This window comes from Gavia stellata, chromosome 4 (genome assembly GCF_030936135.1).
Source record: "Gavia stellata isolate bGavSte3 chromosome 4, bGavSte3.hap2, whole genome shotgun sequence".
NCBI lineage: Eukaryota > Metazoa > Chordata > Aves > Gaviiformes > Gaviidae > Gavia > Gavia stellata.
In genome coordinates, this window is record NC_082597.1 from 74,793,603 (window position 1) to 74,816,874 (window position 23,272).

Genomic DNA, 23,272 nt, shown 5'->3' on the forward strand with positions numbered 1-23,272 from the left:
TAGAACTGTCCTTGGCTGGAATAAAGAGGGGAAGTACCCAAGTGCTGATACAGCTCCTAAGAGTAGTGAGATCTTAGCCGTAAATTTTGAAATATCCAAGGACACAAAAGACTGGAGAATTAGCATTTGTGGGATTGAGGAAACTTCTGAAAATGTCATTCTTAGTCTTAGATGGATGAGGCAGTGAAATATTCATAATATCTATTTTCTTCCTTAGCTTTCCAGTTTATCAATGGCTATCAAATCTGTATGTGTTTATTTCTGGATGCATATAATCATAACATGTACAAACATAACTGAGCATATGCAAACATTGTTTCTGTGGGAATACTTACCTAAAGATAAAAACATATCCATCTGACTTCATGGGTTTTTAACTGTTAAAGAAGTCTAGCCAACATTTGAAGATTACTCAGCAATCCTGTCAAGAGGCACATGTGGATGGCTTGCAGAGCAACCAGGACAAAACACGCTGCTCATGAAAACCAGATTACAAAATTTAAGGAAGACATTGCAAATTAAATGCTGGTCTGCTACAGAGATAACACAGAAGCCAATAAAATAGTGAGTCACAGATATCGTGGTAGTTACTTTGTTTTTTAAATGTTTAAGCTCATGCTTAGGTTAATTTCTATCGCATTAGACAATTGAGGTAAGTGAATAGGTTAGTATACCATTTTACAGTGCTTGAGTGCTCCTAAAGGAGCAGGATGAATGTTCTTAAATGGATAGAACTGGCTGAATCATGTTGCTGGACAGGCTGTAAACATACAAAAAGCTGAATTTCTCACTGTATTCTTCAAAGCTAGTAGTCAGGAGAAAAAAAAATCTTCAGAGAACCTAACACATTGAAACATTGACACATTGAAAATGAATTTAAACTCTAGAAGGTCCTCAATTATTTTTTTTCCTATGCTGTAAGAGATGTTTCAGTTCCTTATGAAATTAGGTAATACGCTTGGCAGAATATGATCTACCAGACCCTTGTTTCATTAGAGGGGTTGATGGGTAGTCAGTTCAGAAATGTCTTGCTGAGTTTTTCTGGGTTTAATGTACTCTTCCGATGGTTTTATAATGATATTTTAGAGCTACTATGAATCACTTCAGTTGTGAGTAATTAACCCCTCTGGAAATCTGACTCCTAAGGATGTCTCATGTTGAATAATCATAAAATGAGTCACTGAAATCAGACACATTGGGAATATTTTGAGTTGGTCACCCAAAAATTTGTAGTCACTGTTTGAACAGATGATGACTCAAAACCCAAGTGTATTTGCTTCTCTGATGTATGTCATGCAGGAAAATAAACAATATTTGAATTAATCTAGATGAGCATGGCACACAACGCAGAACAGCAAAGCCTATAGTTAAATCCTAGGACTGAAATTTTGCCGGACCGTAGCCCTTATTGGCGCTCCAAACTTAGCGGTCATAAAAACTCTAACCCGAATGAATAGACCATCCTTTGTTAAATCAGTTCTGTGCTGATGTAACGTGTTACTTGAAGATGTACTCAGCTGTTCTTATGCATTCACTTCCTCTTCAGCCTCCAACAACTAACTTATCTTTGTAAAACTACAAACATATACAAACAAAACCCCCAACTTCCCATCTGAGGAATTATCTGCTTATTCAGCATTTATGGATTTTGAAAATCTGCAGAAGAAAAAAAATGCAGACTTTGCAAGATGTTTGACATTTATAATTATTGTAACTGCAAAACACAGCACATTATTTGTTCCAATAATAGATCTCAGCAGCAATAAAGTGTATGCCTCTCCTCCAGGTTTCAGCTGTGGGAAGTATTTTGACAGCTGGATCCACAGTATGTAACTACATGTGGGCAGAGTTGTGTTTTCTTTTTGCTGCTGAAGAGAGGCTTTCCAGTTTGCCACAAATCTCGGGCGTATGAGCACATTTTCCTACTAAAAATCCTTTCTTACACTCTCCTTCCCTTCAGAGGGAAGGTGGTGGTTGATATCCAGATTTGTACTTAGTAGTATCTCCCTCTGGAAACGTTTCCTCTGTTATTAGTGGGACACTGCAATGTCAAATACGACTTACTGTCACAAAGCTGTGACAGCTGGGGCTGTAAGATAAAATTCCCCTCTAAGCCTCGAGCCGGCGCACAGCCTGCACACCCCTTCAATCGCTCGGGCCCCTTTGCAGGCTAGCAGCTTAGGCGCTGAGCTTGTCTCGGGCCTTTCCAAGGACAGGTTTCATCCATGTCTGGCATTACCTGCTATAAATCATGACCACTGGAACAGGGAGAGCACCCTAGTAACTGATAATGTTGTAATAAAACCTCTCTGACATACCTTTCCTCTCTTGTTTAGGAATAGAAAGTATGAGATGATTGCACTGACATCCAGCACAGACACAATCAAAACCACCACCAAATAACCACTATAGGAGTTGTGAGAGCTCCTCTTTATACTCATGACCTAGAAACAGAAGTCAAACTCAAATCCAGTTCAAGCTTAGAAGGTGTTGAAGGCAAGTATTCGGAGAATTCAGCATCAGCTTAGAGAAATCCACCATGGAAGGTTCTTTGTTTTGACTCTGTTTACTTGGAGTCACAGGCACCTTCACTTTTATACTCTTCAGAGCACAGGCAGCTGCTACTTAAGGATTCATAGATAATGTTTTAATTCCCATTTCCTTCTCTGAAAAGGCACAATTCTAGAAAGGAGATCCATCTTTTTTTTTTTTTTCTCAGTTTGTGGTTACGGTAACTATAAATAATAGCTTTCATTGCAATTTAGAGCTTCCTGGTGTCCTGACATCAAAAAGCTTGGTGGTTTCATGCAGTTCGGTTAAGTGGCCTACATTTCAAAGCTTTTCCAAACACTGCTGGGTTGGGAACCTCATGAGCACAGACTTCACTGCGGTGGTTGAGCAATTGTGTCTGCCCAGCTGCAACCGAGGAACATGGAGAAGAGGGAAAATGGAAGTTCAGTTAACCTTGTCAGTCAACTTTATCTTTCTGTTGTATTTTTCTAAGCTACTTATGATAGCTATTAATATGCAGAACTTATGGGTAGTCACTTCCCTTCCTTTTTGTACCTTAGGCTGAGTATAGCAGTCAGGGGAAAGGGCCACTCTGTATTCATTTGTGGAACAGATTTTCTGTGGCACTTTACAATGCATTTTTTTCAACCACTTTTCAGGGCTATCAGGTCTGTTTGAATCTTCAAGTCCACAAAAGACATCATACTATGCAGGTGAGGACTTTTTTTATTTTAACAACTGATTTTTGAATGACACTCAGTAATGTCTTATCTGACTTGTTTGACACTCAGTATAATTTTTACATGCCTATCTATATTTCGGCCCTTCCAGTTCAGCAGCGATCATGTTAATGATGGTACAACTGCACTTGTCATCTTGGTGTAAGGGGACACATTAATAGCTGCCTGCTTAATTGTACATCACAGATTTTGTTCTTTGCTTTGTTTTTGATGTATGGGCAATTGTCTGTTATCCTCTCTGAACCCAATAAATTATTCTTTGTTCAACAACATTAAAATATAAGTTAAACTGTTTGATGTCACATTTCCCACAAAGTGAATAGGTAGATTGAAAAGTATGTTGTGTCTGGGGAAAAAAAAAAAAAAAAAAAGCCTTGTTGATATTTATGTTCCCAGTCAGCTTATGTTATCTATTAGACTCTACACCACCATCTGGTTGAATTAATGACTTGTGAAACTTGCCTTCTAGATGACAGACATCACAGTGTGACATTTTGTAAGACAAAGTAATCCATCTCCTGTGTTTCTTCTCAAAAGAGAAAACTGTTATTTCCTTGCCTTTCAAATGTTTTGCAGAACTCACCTCGAAGCGGAATGAAAGCATGGCCCTTCCTTTGTTTTTAAAGGGAATCACATTTGAATAAGTAGCTTGAGAAAAATAAGCATGACAAAATTCCAGAACTGAAGATGTCTCTGCGTCCAGAGCCCATGTAACCTGGCAGGTAGTGCTGGCGGGATCACGTTGTTCATTGGCAACTGTGAAAGAGCTGCTGTGGTCTGGGATGCAAAGTACAGACGAAGGTCAGCAGAGGAACGTGCAGGTTGCACTACCGATGGTTCCCAAGTCCTTGATCGCTTGAGCTTTCAGTGATGATGTTGACATCCTCTTTGGGCGATACTGCAGAGCTCTGTGTGAGGCTGCCTTCCCTCGGAAACCTTGTTAAGTTACAGGATACTTCTGTCTTCCTTCACTGGCGCTTTGTATTGTCACCCAGCATGAAAAACAATACTTCAGTTTTTTTCAAGTTTCATCTCTGTCCTTCGGTGGACAATCTTTGTGCTGAGCCTTGCTCTTTTCTTCATTATATTTGTGAAGAAATGGAATAAATTCTCATTATTGTTTGCCCATTAAGCAAACTTTAAATTGTCTGCCTGTGTCCCGATGAAGTGACGCTGCATAACTTTAGAGGCCTTAAAAAAAAAAATCGTAATAATCTTGCAGCACTTCACTAATATTAGCTGTCGGTGCATCCAAGAGTTTGAATTACAGCTGAATTTCTGTGTGTCCTACAGCACTGCACTAGGCTTGAAGAAGCCTCTGTTACAAATCTAGCTCAGTCATCAGTCAAATCTTTTCAGGTCTCTGTCTCTGTTTCCCTTGCTAAACCGGGATAAGAGTAATGATAACTTTCTTCTGGAAAAAAACAACTTCTGAGACCTACTTAAAAATACCGGAGGGGTACTGATTCTGGTTCATGTGTATAAATGTTATTGTATGCATATTGTTACTGTACACAAGTACATTTCAATTGATACATTTGGAAAAACTCTTCTGAGGCCAACATGTAAATTTTGCCCAAATAAATGGGCTAATGGAAGACCTCGCTAACGGAAACCTAACACACAACTCTGCACGGAACTCAGCAATTTCTGCACTGGTTCTGTGCCTGCTGTTTCATTTCCCATCACGAAGCCTTGCCATTTGCCCTGTTTTAAGCCAGCTTTCCATTTCTACTGTGGATGCTGGATCTGGTTTTGCCCATGATCCTGCACCTTTCAGAGAAACAAGTCATGCTCAGGGTCCGAGTGCTTGCCAGAGAGGGCCACGGACAGTGAGAGTGGCTGTGAGGCTTCCTTTTAGCTGCTCATCTGTCTAGACTTTGAGGGTTGCAGCCATCCTTGCTGAAACTTCTCTTTAAACGCATTTCTGCATCACCTTTTTTCCCCTTAGAGGTGGACAACTGAACAGATCACGTAATCTAGATCTACTGTCAATTCTCAGCTAGTCTTGGAAGCAGAGGGAGACTTCTGATACCTCATAAATTCACGTTTCTCCCTTAAAATAGCTAAGGATCATTCATTATAGGAAGAAAACATACAGCAACAACGTCAACAAGCTTTTTCCTCTCCTTTGCTTTTCTTCCGTACGCTTCGTCCTAGTCTAGAGGGATTACTTCTTGTGAGACCAAATTTATGATGTCCCTCTCTATATTAGACATGACCTTCTCATGAACAGGCATCCTTAAACAATGCTAAATTATGAATGATGGCTTCCTGACAGCAACAGCTCAGATCGAAATTTCAGCAAATGTCAGACATGAGGTCAGAATCTGTTTGAGTCCCTAAGGAAAAGGAACTCCGCTAACAAGGGAAGTGCCTGCTTGCTCGAGAGATGTGCTTGAAGTCTGTGTGCATGTGTATGTGCATGTTCTATTGTTACTTTCATACACACTTTGTTTCCTTTTTAAATGGTGCATAGTAAGAAAGGACACCCCAGCCACAATATTTTTGGTATGACAGTTCTAATATGTAATTGATACTAATCTAGCAAGTCCCTTACTCTTCTGAGTAGTCCTTCTCTTTGTGAGTAAACCCTTAACTTCAGCGCAGATTGCTCCTGTTGGTAAGGACAACTCATAGGGCCACGCAGGGGTTCAGGTTCACTGCAGCATGTCCGCAGGTGGTTTTCCCTATGGGAGGATTCAGAGAGGCTGCCAAACCCATCCATCTCCAGTAATGTATGTTCGTGTGCCTTGTAAATTTTTTCCTCTACAGCTTTACAGCTATTCTTTGTAATTGATTTCTCAAGTTGGGGGAAGTATGCTTTATAATCAGAGCTTTTCCCAGTTTTGATGCTTTTTGGTAATCAGTGTTGCAGTGGTCTGGGCTGGAAACAGATTTCTTTCCCTCTGTTACAACAGGCCAGACCTATTGGACCCAACTGTGCCTAAGGTCAAACCCTTTAAAGACTGTAATAAACTTACTGTGATTTATGGATGCATCTACTTCTGTTGGATAAAACTATACCAGTTGTGTGAGTATCTGTATTAGGGGTGTGAGACGATGATTTGGATGTGCACTGTGAATAGATACGTGCTGATTTTGAAAGGGGGCTTCTTGTAGTGCACATGGCAGGAATTTAAACTAGGATTTCACTGTACTTCCTTATCTTCACCTTACTGGTTCTCCTGCACATCCATGTCTTTCATAGGCACTTTTACATATATTAAAACATGCTAAAGAGGTATCCTGAAGCCAGTGCTGCATAACAGAAGTCTGGTCTTTATGGCTTTCCCAGAGATACTGTAATGATGTACAGCAATGATGGCAAAGTTGTCAAAAATTGCGTGTGCTCCTTCGTTTTATAAGAGAAACTTTTTTCTGTGCAAAACTAAAAAGCAAAGTGCCTGTGGCTATTGACTTTATGTGGTCCATGTTGCTTATACTTGCATGTTTTCACTCATTCCTGTTTCACCTTGTTACCAGCTAACATCACCAGTTGCATAAAGATGTTTGGGAAGTCCTTTCAACACTGCTCGTAAGAGCAGTTCTCTGTTTTAGAGAATGAACTCTGTCTTTGATCCTTAAGATGCTTTTTTCCCATTTTATGCTTCTTCCTTGTGCATTCTGACTCCTCTCTGCAGCTGGGAAGATGGCTGTAGATGTTGTCACAGTAATGATACCATTACAGCATGACAGCTGAGGAACAAAGATGTGGCAAAATTTGTAAGGCACAGTAATATTTTCTTTTTTGTTGGCCAACTGATACAGCCAGGTAAAAACAGATTAGCTTTTGGACACCATGCCTTTACAGGAATATTAATTCAATGTTGTACTTGGTTGTAGTTATAATTCTCCCCCTCCAATAGGATTATATAAAACTGTCTGTCATATCAGGGGCTTAAAATGCTTTATCCGTGAGAATACATGTTTGTTGGTGGTTTTAACAGAGCTGCAAAGTAAATCCTGATAGGGGGACGCATTATGGGAATTTGTCAGCAAATCTTTGTATGGGCATCTGTGCGTCCATTCATAAAGGCATTCGCACTCTTTGTGTTACTTACAGAGTGAGATTCAGATGTTGGGTTTCAAACTGCATCAACAGGAGGAGTGCAGAGAAACCAGCCTGTTCAAAGGTGATGCCACACAAAAGCTGACCTACAATAATATCTCAGGCAGGCAACAATTTCTAAACATTTTGCTGTTGTACATTTGGTCAAAACACATACCAAAGGAGCACAAACTGTTCATAGCAGTGGGGAATAAGGGCTGGCATTCGACACTAAATACCAATTTTTTTTTTTTTTCCAGATCCCTTCTCCCTTAGGAAACAAATCTGCCTTCACATAGACTCTACTAATGGAGCATGAAATAACTGCAGAACTGAGGGCACAGCGTAAAGCAAGGTACTTTAGCCAGGTGATACCTGAGTGAATTCAGAAGATAACAGATTTACCTTATAGGTATATGGCATGATAATGTTTTCAGCAACTGGAAGGATGGCATAGCCTGAAAGCTGATTCCAATGCAGCTCCTCTGCTAAATTCTGCAGAGCAGAAAGTGAGTGGGACGCTGAAGTGGCGGGGAAAAGCCCTGCTATTTTGGAAGCGAGAGGGCTTGAAAGGGGGCAAAGGCAAGGTACCAAAGGATGCGTGTAGGAGTACAGGATTCTCTAAAGGAAAGCAGGCAAAAACTGGATTTTTGGAAGGATGGAGTTCAGGTCTTCATGTGCGTTTTGGGCTGGGGGTAAGGGAGGGGGGAGGTCCTACTTTACAGCGCATGGAAAAGGTCCTTGCCCCCCTCTCGTGAGCAGGGCTTTCTCAGCCGCCGCGGCAGCACAGCACAGCCGAGCAGGGCCTTGGCTCCAGCCGCAGGGGCAGAGGGGGAAACGCAAAGCTGACAGAGCAGGAGAGTGGCTGGCTCGGGATGTACCTGCCCTCCCCTCCGTGAAGGAGAAGTCCTGGCATGGCTGTATGCTTTGCGTGGCTGTGGCAAATAAACAGGCAATAGAAAACGAGAGAAGAGTTCTGCCGACGCATTTTTAGTGTGAAACTGGGAAAACCACAACACTGTGTTTTCTTTCTGATCAGTGGATAGTCATACTATCTCTTCTGAGTGTTTAAAATGCATGTTATTCTGTGTTCTCACTCGTTGCTTTTCTCTGTGCTGCTTTTTAAAGGCATCTCTCAATAACTTTTTTTTTTTTCTGTAGTAGGGCTGCATATGTACCATGCCCAGAATAACTAGCTTTTCTGGCTGGGGATCTTACTTGGGACCAAAATAACGAAGATGAGGTTAAATCTCTCCACTCAAGTTCCCACTAAAATGGAGTACAACAGAGAAGAATCATTCCTGAATTTCAATTTTCTGCTTCCATTTAAAGACATGGATTGTTGATCACTACATCTCTACATCTTCTCAATGATTGCAAACTGTCACTGAAGCACTTAAGAGCGCTTCCTTGTAAGCAAGATTCATGTTTGGCAGTTTATTCTCACCTTCTGTTTATTCTCCACCCGAAACCGTTATCCTCGGCGGAAGGCATCGGTGCACTTCTCTTCAGGGCTCACTGACGGAGGGAAAGGACAAAGACGGATAACACTGCCTAGAAACAGATTTGACCATAGAGTAAAAGACCTGGGTTTGAGCTTGCCCTGGTGTATCTGTAATCTCCACCTGTACGGGAGCAGAAGGAGGCCAGGCATTTCCAGTTCTCCATGACATGTCAGTAGCAACGTAACAAGCTCTGCCTCATCTCTGTCTTGATCCAGCTGGCTCCTTGCGGGCGGCAGGCAGGACACCGTGGTGGAGTTACTGCCACGGCCCTAGGCAGACCATGGACTGTTATAAATTCAGGGAACATCCTGGGGGCCTCATGCTGAAATAGAGTCAGAAAAAGAAGAGGAAAGGTTTAGGAATATCTCACAGGTTCACAAATAAAAGATATCCCAAAATCTCGTGTCTCGTTGTGTAAGAGTAAAAGCCCTTTACTAAAGGAATAATCCCTCCCTATGTTACTTTGGGAGAGATTACATTACTGAAGAAATTAACAAATAATTGTGTCGGTTTTATTTCGACTTCATTGCAAGCAGTTTGGACAGTGAAAGAATAGCAGTCACAGAATCACAGAGTCATTAAGGTTGGAAAAAACCTGTAAGATCATCAAGTCCAACCATCAACCAACACCACCATGCCCACTAAACCATGTCCTGCACTGCCTACATTCTCTTGTTCTTTTCCACTTTCTGGTTTCCCAAGCAACACTGAGCCCCTGGTTTGTCTCTCTTCTCAGCTACAGGTGAGCAAAGAGGCAGAATTTAATTTGGGATACAGTTTTACACATTTCAATACTTTTTTTCCCCACTTTTTATGAGTCTAGCTAACTATGTTTTGAATTAGTCTCCACAGATTGCATGGTTCTGTTTGTTTTTAATAGAGGTGACTGAATAGGTTTTGGTTTGTTTTACTGTTGGTAAATAGCTTCCTCACCAAAATGAAAATATTTATGCTTCTCAAAATATTTTTTTTGTCAGGGGTTGGCTAAAATGCCTTCCTCAATTTCTTTTCCCATTTTGTCCGGAGAAAACAGCTCTAACGCTCTAGACAGCTCTAGCGTATCAGATATGAATGAAAACAATATTTCTTTTGCGGTTTTTTATTCATTAGACATCATCACGTTTAATATTGTTTTTCTCAGTGTATATTTCTGCACAGCATCACACTATGAAAAAGGGAATGTTTTTTCTCCTCTCAAGCACTGAAAGCACATTGAGATTTCCAAGCTTATATTTTACTGAGAACTACGTAGTATCTGCTTGGGATCTCTAGCTGAAAATGCTGTATAAACAGCCAGCTAATATTTATGATTATTTTATTGCTACTTTATGGTCAGGACATACTAAACTAACGCGTCAGCTTCCTTCATGCTTTTCTTCCTTCACCCAAAACTTTTTTCAAAGCTTCCTTCAATCATTAGTCTAGGGGAAGAAGCTCTGGACAGTGGAGAAAGAGCCGTGGAATTTGGGGTCATCTATTTTCAAACTCAAAAGCTGTTTGACTGATTCTCTAATTGCTATGTCGAGAACCTTAAACCACAGATTTTTCTTTTTTTGTCGCCCTTTGCTAGGGGACTAACTACTGACTTTCATCACTGTGCTTCGGACTATTTTAGCAGATGAGCTCAGTGCTACTTCCCTCCCTGTCACCTGCCATGGTCAACACCTCGCTGTGAGATGTGCTGTGCTGACATGCCTTGAGTCAGGCAGAGGCTACTCTTTGTCTTACAAGGCTGTCAACGTCTCCTCCTACCTTGGGCCTCCCAAGTTTAAAGCGCTCAAAGCCATCCCTTAGCTGGCACTCAACCCTGAAAGTGCTGGAAGCAGCCAAGACTGCATGCTCTTGAAAGTCTGGAAAGCAGCTGGCTACTAACTCATGCAAAACTCTTCCTAGGGTTTTGTGGGAGTCCGCAGCGTTTGTCAATGGGTCTGATAGGTGCGTCTGGAAATGCTGAACACAAACTGATGGTACCAGCCCAGGCTGAATTTGCCTTTTATGCACTAGCCAGGGACTAGAGACTGGGCTCTGAAATTGGGGACTGCCTCAAGTCCTCTCTGAGAGAAGTTGAACATGTCTCCCCTGTTTCAGCCTACCTGATTACCGCAGCGAGGTGCTTTCTACTGCTGGAGACACTCTGTTGGCATGAAATGATCACACTCTCTCTGCTGATTTAGGAGGGCTGAGGGCCGTGCACGTGGCACCCTCACCTTGCAGGACGGGCTGTGGGTTCCCAGTGGGAAGCCCAAGATGGGCATTGCCGCAGGTGTGCAAGGCTCACGCTGCTGCTTCTTGGCTTGTGGGTGGCCTCTCTGCCCACTCTCCTACGCACCGGGCATTTCAGCAGTAACCCCAGCCAGGCTGGGACGCCCCATCAACTGCCTGTGTTCCACCCGAGGGTGTAATCCCGAGTGTATTTCCTTCAAAGACCCAACCAAGGCAGTGGACACAGAGCTGCTGCTTTGGTAACGGTGCTGCTGGCTGGAGCACGCTCTTCTTTCAGGTTTGCCGTACCCCCCAGTTTGCTCAATTACCCAAAAAATGTCTTCACAGGATGTACTTTGACCGGGCGGGCACGGTGATCCCGGCTCCCAGGCTCCTGACTTGAACCCGGGGCTGACGGCGGCGACCCGTCAGGGGCGAAGCGCTCCCGCACGCCCCTCAGGGAGACGCGGGGTGGGGACGGTGCGGAGAGGGAGGGCCGGGGCCGGGGCCGGGGCCGGGGCCGGGGCCCCGGGCGCGGGGCCGATGTCCGCCAGGGCGCGCTGGAGAGCGGCGCGGCCGCCGCCGGGGCTCGCGGCTGCCGGGGGAGAAAGCGGGGCGCCGGCGGCGCTGCCCGCAGCGGCGAGCCCGGAGCGGGACCTCTCTCCCTCCCTCCGCTCCGGCTCGGCCGGTGCCCGCGGGTCAAGCGGCAGAGGCGGGGGGGAGGCCGGGGCGCGGGGCGGCACCGGCGGAGCGGACTCCCGCCGCAGCCGGCTCTCCGGCCGCCGTTCCCCCACCTCCCCCGGCGGCTGGGGGGCGGGCGGCGGGGGCTGGGGCACCCCGCGGCCGGGGCGGGTTGGAAATTTCCCGGGGCCGTCCGCAGCGCGGCGGCAAGCGAGGGAGAGGGGGCTCGGGGGCTCGGCGGGAGGCGGAGGGAGGGAGGGCGGGGAGCGGCGGAGCATCGTCTGGCGGGGAAAGCGAGGGACCAAATGACTGTGAGGAAGGGCGGCAGCCGCCACCGCCGAGAGAGGAGCCAGCCGCGGCGCAGCGGCAGCAGCCCCGGCAGGAGACCCGACGCCCGCGGGGCCCGGCTCCCCCTCGGCCGGCTGGGCGGCGATGGCGGCGGGCGGCGGGCGGGCGGCGGGCCGCCGGGCTTAGGGCGCGGGCGGCGGCGGGGCTGAGGCGGGCCCCCCGCCCGCGGGCGCTGCATGGCGCGGGCCTGATGCCGGAGCGCGGCCCGGCGGCGCGGCGGCGCTGCGGGAGGAGGATGGCGGGGCTGGCGTGGAAGTGGCCGCGCACCCGCCTGCCCGTGGGGGCCAGCGCCCTGGGCGTCTTCGTCCTCTGCTGGCTCTACGTCTTCCCCGTCTACCGGCTGCCCGACGAGAAGGAGATCGTGCAGGGGGTGCTGCTGCAGCAGGGCAAGGCGTGGAGGAGGAACCAGACTGCGGTCGCCCTGTTCAGGTAGCGCCGCGCGCGGCCCAAGGGCAGCCGGGGACGGGCAGGCGGGGACGGGCACGGGCACCGCACCAAGCAGCGGGCAGCCGGGCGGCGGGAGCCCAGCTGGGCGCCCTCCTCACCCCGCCAAGGCCCAAACTTTATTTTTTCCCACCCGACCCTTCGTTTTTTCCCCGCGGGCGAGGGGCAGGCAGGGCCGCTCTCGCCCAGCAAAACTTTTTGGGTGGCTCTGCCCGCTGCGGGGAGGAGAAGGGGCTCGGCGCGGGGGATGGAGGCTTATTTCTCCTCGCAGGGGAATAAGCCCGTCTTGGATGCCTTTCCGAGGAGCGCTGAGGTTTCGGAGGCTTGCAGTGTTGCCTGCACGATAGGATGCTTCTCGCTTCCTGGATCACAGCTGCACCGGCAGCCCCTCTGGCTGCTGACAAAGCAGAGGGCTCGGAGCCTCCCCTCGCTTAGCGCCTGCGACTGCCTGCGTGCTGCCAGGGAAAGCTGAGCCTCTGGATCTCCCTGGGATGCCTAAGGGAAGGTTTGCGTGCATGTTCATTCGTGTCAGCATCCTCGCTCCGAGCAAACGCTTTGGAAGCTCCGCGCTGGTCCTTGACTCTCTGCGGTTTATTATAGAAACCACGTGAAAAGGCACCTTTTTCTCTTCTTTTTTTGACGTGGCTGGGAAATGGCGATAATCCTTGGAGCCCTTTTCACCTTCCCCAGCTGCACGGGAGAGGAGGAATGTTGCAGTCAGGGTGCCACAGCTGATAGCGGTGGAGAACCGGGTCCCTGCAGTGGGGAGGATTTTTTTGAATGACTCTGGCTTAAAAGCGTGTGCAGTGGAGGTTTGCATCCCCTCAAAAATTTCTCACGTCTGGGTAAAATACAGACAACTGGAAGAGAGACCAATTTCCCTCCCTTTCCTGGAGGGCAGCTGGAGTTTCTCCCTATCCTCCAAGTAGCAAATGAAAGATCAGAGTGAGGGGTAATCAAACTACCTGCAAAAAGGCCCCCTTTCTTTAGTAAATGCTAGAATGAATCAGATCCAAATTCCAAGGGACTTCTTTTCCTTTTTTTCTTTTTCTTTAAGGTAGTGTACAGCTTTATTTGATGTTCTTCAGTATTTTTTGAATGCAACTCAACTGGCGTTTGTCACGAACTGGAGTCGGCATGTGATCGCGTAATATCTTGTCTGCTGGGATAACAGCAACTTTACAGTTCTTCAAAAGCACGTTCTTCCTTTAGCCTTTTAGCTTGCAGGAAATATAAGCAATGAGAGGTGATAAGCGGGCGTGTGTCAATATCATCTTATTGGGTAGGCCTGGAAGAAGTCCTCCCTTTAATACAGAGCTAGCAATAAGGTACAGATGCAGGATTCTTTTCCTAAAACACTAACTAACACTAGAAATTAGGCTGATCTTCTCAGATACTAATTCATCTTAATCCGGTTGTGTCAAAGATTCCCATTTTTGGGGGGTAAATGAATACAGTTTTTTAAAATATTACCCTGATAGGTGATGTAGGAAAGAGTTTGATGTATTGTTTTTCACATTTGTAAGCCAAATGTTGTTTGAAGATTGATAACACTGCTGCGGCTTCAGTTTAAAAAACAGTTTTTAGACCATTTCCACCACATGGTTTAGTAACACAAACTCTGCGTGGCTCATCAACTATTCCACTTGCCCATATGTTTTTCCACTCCCCAAGCATAGTGATTATCTCGGAGATGCTGTTGAAGAGAGTCTCTTGCAATAAAAGGAGCTATTGTTTCTTGTCTGTATCTCTTGATGAGTTGGTGCAGCGCTAAATACAATGAGCTTTAAATCAGTATCTGCTTCAAAAAATGAAGTTTTTAAGACAAAATGTACACTGGAGATATGTAGTGAGTATACCATAATATTAAGATAATTGTGACATAGAAATCTCTTTTTCCTGTGTAAATTTGCCTCTTTTAATATTGGTAGAAGGTTATGAAATTGTTAAGCTGCTGTATATTGTGAGGTGATTAACAAACAATGCCCTGCTCTTTGCTACAGTCCTGCTGTCTCTATGCAAGAGCACTGGAAAAGCTCCGTTTCAGTTTCTACTGGAAACTGCCTGTGAATGCGAGCGAGTCTCTGTTTTAATTGGGAAGGAGGTATAGAGCTTCACAGAAATCCTGCGTGCGGACTTTGAAGTAATACAGTTGTCCATAATAGCCTAATATTAAGTGGGTTTTAATATATTATTAATAGATTATTATTTAAGAACGGCATTAATTGCTATTCTCCCTAGTCCTCCTGCCACATTCTGGTTACCAAACAATTTTCATTTTACTCAGTTTTGAATAATAAATTTGAATTTATTTGTGCTAAAAATCTATATGAGAGAGTGCAAACTTTCACGTTACTGCTTTGTATAATATGGTGGCATTTGTGGTACTGTCCAGGTGTTTGAATAGCCAGGCTCTTGCTGCGCAGAGGAAACATGTGATGGTTTTGAATCTTTCTCCTCCTGTAAACTCACTGGACTCCCATTGTTGAAGTAGATTATTGGCCCCGAGTAATTAACTTGATCAAAACATACTTTTCAACCTCAGAAGTGCTATTCCCCCTTTGCCTTCTGTACCTGGATCAAAGACGACTCTAGTAAGTAACTTAGCAAGGTCAATGAAAACGTCTGGGGTAATTTGGGTTGAACCCTGGCAGTCGAGTGCCAGTAACTCCTCAATCTCCACTGCTCCTTCCTCCTCCTCTGTACAGCCAGAAACCTCATGTAAAGATCTGACCCGTGTAAACCTGCTTATGTAAACCCAGACTGTCCTGGTGCTTGTGGGATGGTTTACATGAGGGTTTTGTGTATGAATATGGACTTGCAGAATCGTTTTTCAAAGATAAATACCTGTGTAAATAGCCACGGATTGCTGCTTTTGAGGTGTGTGTTGCCTTACTGCAGCTGTAAGGACAGTTTGTGGGAGTAACAAAATGAGCAGGTTTAAGCCTTTGATTCCGGCGTGAGTCTGTGTTTAAAGCGTGCTCTCAGCCTTGACTGTGCATACACGGCTTCCGTGAGTAATCCTGGCATGATGAGTGCACGGAGTCCCCCTGCCAGCAGTGCAGTGGGTGTCTGTGCAAGAGCTGCCTGGGTTCTTACGTGGAAGGACAGATCCTGAAAAGCCTGAAGATACAATTGAGGTTATTAAAAGAGCTTTTGGTCCAAACCCTTTCCTCAGTTGAACGTAGCTTCCTTTAAAGTCCTCAGATTCTGGGCATTCAGAGTTGAGCACAGCCTACTAGGAAGCTATTGCTATTAGCATCCTTTAAATTCCAAGACACTAGTGGCTGAGGGTAGTGAAACTCTCTGCTATGGAAACAGCTCCTCTCTGACAAATGCTGAATAATAGTCTGTCAGTCAGATGGTAAGCTGCTTGATCTTGAACTACAAAGTGGTCAGAATAGGAATGAGACTGTCATTAGAGTCGCTAATGGCTAACATGTCTAATTTACCTACAATATAATGGCTTGTCATCCTCTGAGGTGGTTAATGATATTGCGCCCTAATTGTTTTTGCAGATTGCTTAGGTGGTTTTTTTTTTTTTAAAGGGCCTAGTCCTGCTTAAATTATTTAAGCAAAAATGTTGTTAATTGCTGTTTGTTATTAGTGAAGTAAATGACATACAGTAATACCTTTAGGATGATTTTATTTAAAATGCTTGCAGTTGATTAAAGGCAGAGCTGGATCTTTTAATCTGCCTTACAAGCTCCATACAACCACAAATCCCAAGTGCTGTATGTTTATCTGACACTTCTGCTTCATTTGTTGCCCGGGGTGGACCTCCTCTGGGGAGTGAGTGTGCTTGTGGGGGGCAGTGGGATTTTGACTGTCAGGACTCCCACTGAAAGGGTTCAATGGCGATTAGTGACTTTGGTTAGAGGTTCTTCAGGAAGAGATGGGACAATCTCCTCTGCAAGGCAACAGAAAGGCTACCCTTGAGATTCAGATTGTGTTCTTGCTTCTGCTGCAGCAGTTTTCTGTGATGCTGAAAGGTCGCCCAGGGTTTATTCTGAGGGTGGCTTGGTTGAGCTGGTGGCAGGTGTCTCTTGTGAACTCACTGTTTGTGACCTCCCTCCAGCCCAACTCATCTGCTACAATTTGGCTTTGCTCCCCAGTGCTGTCCCCTCTTGTCCCTAGAGCCAAACCGGCCATGCTTATCTTGGCAGGTGGCTTCTCCACTCCTTTTTTTTGTCAGGTTTGGCCTCTTGTCCATTTTCCAGGGACAGAGAGGAGAAGCTACTGGCCTGAAATCACACGACAGTGTCAGTGGGTGAACTGGACAGAATATCCAGACGTGGTGGACTGTGGTGCTTGCAGTGTGGATGTAGACAGACTGTGTGAAGCCTCTTCTACTGTTAGCTTTCACGTGCCTTGCAAAAATAATGCTCTGTCGCCGCTATGCGCTGTGCCTGAGGGGTTCTTCCCACTGTAACCTCTGCCAGCTGCTCTCTGCCAGCTGTTAATGTCTGTACCTGGAGTGCAATCACAACAGGCGCCGAAGAACATCCCCTTGTGCAAATCATTCTTCATTCTAGATTGTATTAATACAAAACTAGAATTCCAGGTCATTTTCCTGTCTGGGTAAGACAAATGCTATTGCCAAGTCAGTGAGAGTTTCTTTAGTTCAGATGGCTTCTTTTCCTTCTCTTTTGATGTGAGTGTTGCAAATTATGTGAGTGTTGCGATCCTTACTGGGATATTTCAAGGCAAACCTGAGATGAAACTTCATATTGCTCAGGTTGACTAGAAAAGAGTTTTGCCCTGCTTAAACAGCTTTATCAGATACTGAATTATTCCTACTTCTTTCACTGAGACATGTGAAGAGTGGAGTTAGGATTAGAGCTGGGAGATGCTGGATTAGATTAGTTACACCTCTGTGGTCCAGGAAGCCCTGCCCTGAAACCATCGGATATGCTCAAATGTTGTGCGTTGGCAGTGGCCAAATCCAGCTCATTTTGCTGTCCCGAGTAGGTGCCACTACTACCTGGCTGTGTTTTTAACTCAGTTGTTAACGTTTTGAATGACTTTTTTTGGTTGTATTTGCTGCATTGGTGATAATTGGGTATTTATAATTTGTAGTTTCTTGGTGTCTCCAGCTGAGACGGGAAGCTGTTTTGGTGAAGAGGTACAATTTGAAGAGCAGGTTAAAGGTGAGAGGAAAGAAACATTCTTATTCTAGTTTGTTATTTGGAGGCTGTGATGAGGAAAGCAAGCTGTAGAGGGATCTGCCTCCATATCTTCAAGGTCTGTAGGTGTGTTTGGATACCTGAATTACATTAAAACAATGAGAATCAGTTATCTGAGTTATCTCATGGCGTCTTTGCAGATGAGGGCTGTGGTGACAAGGTAGGAATTGACTTAAATTCCTGAGTTCTGGCTCATGGTATCCTCCTTCCTTGCCCCTAAGTTGCATTTTCTTACGGACTTTGATTCTGCCTTCCTCACGAAACAGACAGTCGAGATCCCTATTTCTAGTATCTGCTCTAGCAAAGTTTTGGATCGCTGCTTTACTTCAAATTTGCAAAAACTCCAGTGCTGCCAGCATTTATGGGAGGGTGTAGGGGTGTAGCCAACTCCCTGAGGCTCTTTTCCTGTTAGCTGGGAGCATCCAAAGGCCGAGAACCAGGCACTGGGGAACAGGAGGAACAGAGGCTTTACTGGAATTTAGGTTACCCCACTAGGGCCCCGAAAATCTGGTATGTACATACACAGACACTGCTGGATGTATGTATTTTCGCATCTGTGCTTTCCCTTTTTCTGCCTTATAGTGGAAGGAATGGGCATTGGATCATCCATACAATATAGTAACCGGTGATTTATTCCTCTACTTGTAATTTTCATCTTCAGAGCAGCCAAGAGTGTTGCTCCCATTTGGTGTGTGTTCAATGACATATATAAAAAGACCTGTTTTTGAAGCTAGTTCCTACGAGGTAAATGCATGGAAAATGAATTGTCTTTCCCCCTTTAGAACTTATCCTCCCACAGTGAGGATGAACCTCACTGAACTGAGGAGGCTGTTTGGACTGCAGTCTTCTGTTGTTCCAGTTTTCTAAGAACCGAAAAATACTTAATTTTAAATCTTTGTATAAATATTAATCTTTTTCTATATACTGCATGTGGTTCCCAAAATGCAAGAAAATTGCTCCTAATGTTAAATCACTTTAGCATAGCTGCATGCGGTTAAATTCATACTGAAGCACATTAATCCATACTATGTAGTATTTGCAAACCTCAGTGGAGATTCAGGTTTTGTTGTGTCACAATTTTTACATATAGAAGACCAGAGACAATTCTTCTCCCAGGTCTTGGAATCTAAACTGATTAGATAAACAGAGGGTGGGGTGGGAGATGGCACTGATAAGTCGCCTACCCCTAGCAAAGTCTTTGTCTGTAAAGTAATTATTACGGAAGCTCTGAGATTCATGAAGAAGCTGTGCCTGTTGCCTTGACCTTAGTGGTATTTGAAATTTATAACAGGGTGAATTACACTGTGGAGAACAACGTCCTGGCTTTAACTAGGTTTCTGGAGGTCACTTTCCCACCGCTCTGTTCAGGAAAAGGTGAAGGCTGTGAAATTAGATTGTTATAAAACATTTTCTGGCCCGCAGAGTGGTGGGGTTTTTTGTTGTTGTATTAAATGAACAGATTGAATTATTTTGACTTGTCCTATTCCATCTGCCTGGAAAATGCTGTCCTGAATTTCTTAGTTTAGAGATTCTCTTTTCAAGTGGAGATGTGGCTACAATGAGGCTTTTAAAGCTGCTGGAAACAGCTTAATAGAACTGGTTAATTTTTTTGTCTTCTATGTTTGCTGTGAGCATCATTTCATTTCCTGAACAACCATTTTGTTATATATATATGCATATATATGCATATATATATATATATTCTTTTTTCCTCTCCACCTCTTCTTCAGTCTGTTCCTGTTCTTAAGCTGCTTGATGTCCTCCTCAGCTTTCAGGTGACCCCCAGACTCTTTGGATGGCTCCTTTTATGATTATCCAGTTGGCATCCATAGCAGTGACGTAAAGAACTTGTGTGAAATTATTTACTGCTTTATAGTCCTCCCCTACTGAGTTGTCAGTCACCTTCTTCAGAGTCCTGCAGCTCCCACTGATGCTCGGGGAATCTGTTGTTTTCCATCCTTGACGTGCCAATTGTTGGCTGTCAGGCTTTCCAGGTAAACTGTGGACTTTCCCTTAATGTAGTAGCGAGATAAAGTCTCTAACTTATCAGGTCTCCTCTGCTCTGAGGATGTACAGCCAGCTTTAATGTAAAAGCTGCTATATAGCTTGCCTATATTGTAAGGAGCACTAGGAAAACAGATCATCTATTTTGCTTACTTTCCTGTGGGAAAACTTGCGCTGCCTATTCCTGGAATGCCTGGAGTGGCCATCGCTGTAATAGAGGAGTAACGGCTTTGTATTTCCTGTCAAAAATGAAAGACAAACAAACAAAGCTTTTTTTTTTTTTTTCTTCTCCCAGTGAAGAGATTTTAATGTTTTCCTACGTACTCTGTCTTGGCCAAATGTCAGCTTTGGTAATGCTATTTCGTCTGCTGCAATGTTTGGAGTGTCTATTGTATACAATGTTCCACTTGCGCTGTCGGTCCCGCGGTACGGTATATCCCAGCACAGGGTGACGAAGTATCAACTGCTATAGGTGGCACTCAGAAGTGCCACCAGAGTTAAGAACCAGCCCAAAAAAGCTCTCACATATGCAGTGAGGGAGTGATGCTGAATGCAAGGCTCACTGATGCCTGCCTCCCTCAGTGAAAGCGGATGAGACTTAGGCTTAACGGCAAATGGGATGAAGACTCTCAAGTTACTCAGCTATGTTTGAATCTTTTTACTTTTGACTGTCAGGGGAGACTTGATTCTGGTTCCCCAGATACTATCCTCAGATACGGCAAAGGAAATAGAGTTATGAAGGAAGTTAAGGAAATGATGTCTCCATGACATGGTTATCTCTTGTAACTGAACTTCAGGTCTAGGTCACCACTGAAGTCAGTAGGGAGTCCTGTGAATAATTACCAGTCTGTACAGAAATTATCGTTTATACAGTGCCATAAGCTTGCAGAGAGACGTTCCGGGCTCTGAAGCATTTCCAGTCCAATGTGTGTTGTGAGATTTATCCCAGCTATGCAAATTAGGAATTTTGATTAATGGAGTGGGTTTTCCCTCTCTTAGTACAATTTTTAATGCAAAGAAATACCTGGGTTATTTGCTAGTGACAGGCCACCTGAATGTTCACTGGAAGAATGATCCGAATACTTGTGCTGAAGGTTTGGTGGGTACTGGTCCTTCTTGCTACCGGTACCTGGAGGCACCAGCTTACTACTTTTAAGGCGCTTAATGCTTTTGTGTAAATTTTTGTCTTCTTTCCCTGGCTTCCACTGAAGCATTAATCTAGTTAAAAGGGAATGGAATAGGTCTTTATTCCATATATAGTATTTGCTTGAGAAATGAATCCCTGTTCCTGGATAGTAACTTAGAGTTTTACTTCGTTTTCCCTAATGAGTTGCAAAGTTAGCAATGCTTGCATGGTCTTCTTTTTTCTAAATGTCGATAAACTTTTAATTACTGATGGGTAAATATTTTAATTACATTTCATGCTCTTACATTTGTCACAAGTCCTCGCCAGTATTTAAGTGATGAAGAAGCCAAAGAATGGATCTTCAGCTACTGATGAAATTCAGATTCTCTACTTTTGACTACACTTTTTCTTCTTCCAGCTAAGTGACTGCTTGCTTTAACCATTGTCCTTCTCCTTTAGCTCTTCTTCTTTGTTTCCCGTTCTTTCCATTTATCTTATCTTCTATCAAAGTCCCATCTGGGGAGAAAAAACATAGCTGTAGTAGATGTCATGTGCTGTTTGCTGCCATCGCCCTGCTCAGCTGCCTGGTATGTGCATTTTCCTCCCCCCCAGATCTGTCTTGAGTGTTCGGTCTCTGTCATCTCTCACTTACTGAGCAATGTTGCCGGTCAGCAGTGCACCCCTCGGCTTCATGCCATCACGTTGCATTCGCTGGCAGCCCCCAAGCAGTCGTGTTCCCTAATGCCTCCTGTGGTCCCTCATGTGGCATTGTGCTTTGGGCCCTACGGCATTGCCCTGTGTCTCAGACCCACTCACCCCACAGCACAGGGGTCTTTTGGTCCCCGACACACTGGCCCCTTGGCAGCACCTCCATGTCATCCTCAGGTGCTCCTCAAGACATCTGCTGCAGTCATAGGAGTCGCAGGGTGAAATGGTATTTGGCGAGTAGCAACTTGGAGCACAGTGAGAGCTGCTTGTGTGGAATGGGAGGAAATTAGGACCTGAAGAAAGGCAAGGAGGCAAAGAAGAGAAAGGAGGTGTAAGGCTAGTTGGGGAGCTGAGCATGAGTATTTGTTACTCTTTCTTCTTGAAGCATCTTTTCAGTTGGTCTTCATGTTCTGTCATGGTGAACCTGACCCGTGGGAGTTATCAACTTAGTGTGTTCAGTCTCCAGGTCACGTGAAAGCTTGGTGGGAGCAAGAAAGCTGGGAGCCCCAAGAAGAGTGGGAGCTGCAAGATCTGTGGGCTCTGTCACTAGACTGCAGCAGTGAGTGCTGCAGTAAACGTCCCTAAGTAGTTGGAAGTGTACTGTTTAGGTTGTAACCTTTAGATTACCCTTGCATGTTTATGGGTGATTTTACTGTCCATCCACTCAGGCAACATTAGGTTCTTATTTGTCTGAGCGAGGTTCAGACTCTTTGCAGTCTCCTGCATTGTACCATTTACTACTTAATAGCAATATGAAAGGCATGAGAATAAATACATATAGGGTATGGTCATAATACGGGTTAGAAGGGAAATGCAAAATTCATGAGACAATAGAAGAGGAGTGCTGTTGGATCAGACGAGAATGGGAATGATGGGGAAAAGTCTCTTATTACAGCTTGCTTGAAGACAGATTGTAGCAGTGCTTGCACAACTGCGTGCAGGCTCCTTGCCTTTCCTGGCCTCCCTCAGATTGCTGCTCTAGGAGGGCAAATAGTGACAGAGCAACTTGTGCAACTGTTAACCCTGAAAACAAGTGAACATGGAGCAGACATAAAGGGCTGTGAAGCCGGGAAAGTGTTGGCTTGTTTCTTCCCACAGCCTTTAAGCACAGGAATGGGTAAGAGCAATGCAGTGAGATCAGTGAGGTGGTACAGTTCTGAAGCACGGAGGATGCTTCTGCATTGTATTATGTAGGATTCTTTGCGATGCATGCTACTGCCTGACATGGGTTAAGACTTTCCAAGTCTTTTTCCAAATGTTTGCTGCAAATAGGGAGTCTAGGTTAGTATGTGTATGTGTGTTTGATGGGTATGATGAGGATAGCCATTTCTGGAGTATGTGCGTGAACTATCAAGATGCCTGGAGTTCATGCTAATGCTTGAATAAGCCTGTGTGGGCAAATATAGAGCTTGGATCAGTGGAAAGCTATATGTTTCTGTGTGATCCAGATGTTTCTGCAGAGCAACAAGATTTCCAGAAAAGTCGGAACAAAGAAAGTTTTAAAAGGGAGGTGAACAAATAGGGAGAATCTTCAGCGAAAGTAAGTTGTGCCTTGGGAAGGAAGAAGAAGGGAAAAATGCTTTTCTAGCAAGGAGAGAAAAAAAGCTCTGCGGAAGGATCCGTGAGGTGCACAGAAAGATCATGGGTCATGCTGGAGCAGTTGATTGCAACCCAAGTTGGTTGAAAAATACCTTTTGAAAGAAATACATGCTGTATTTAATTTTTGTTTGCTTTTTACTAGACCTCTGTAATTTTTATGATATTAA

The 23,272-nt window shown here is 44.7% G+C and overlaps 1 protein-coding gene across 1 annotated transcript in view; it reads left to right on the plus strand.

Moving 5' to 3' along the window:
- Positions 1 to 12,228: 12,228 nt before the first annotated feature.
- Positions 12,229 to 23,272, plus strand: part of ST8SIA1 (ST8 alpha-N-acetyl-neuraminide alpha-2,8-sialyltransferase 1) — a 125,928-nt gene continuing 114,884 nt past the window's right edge. The window contains exon 1 of the mRNA XM_059816983.1: positions 12,229 to 12,467. Within this exon, the coding sequence (XP_059672966.1) occupies positions 12,229 to 12,467 (239 nt within the window). The remainder of the gene's footprint in view (positions 12,468 to 23,272) is intronic.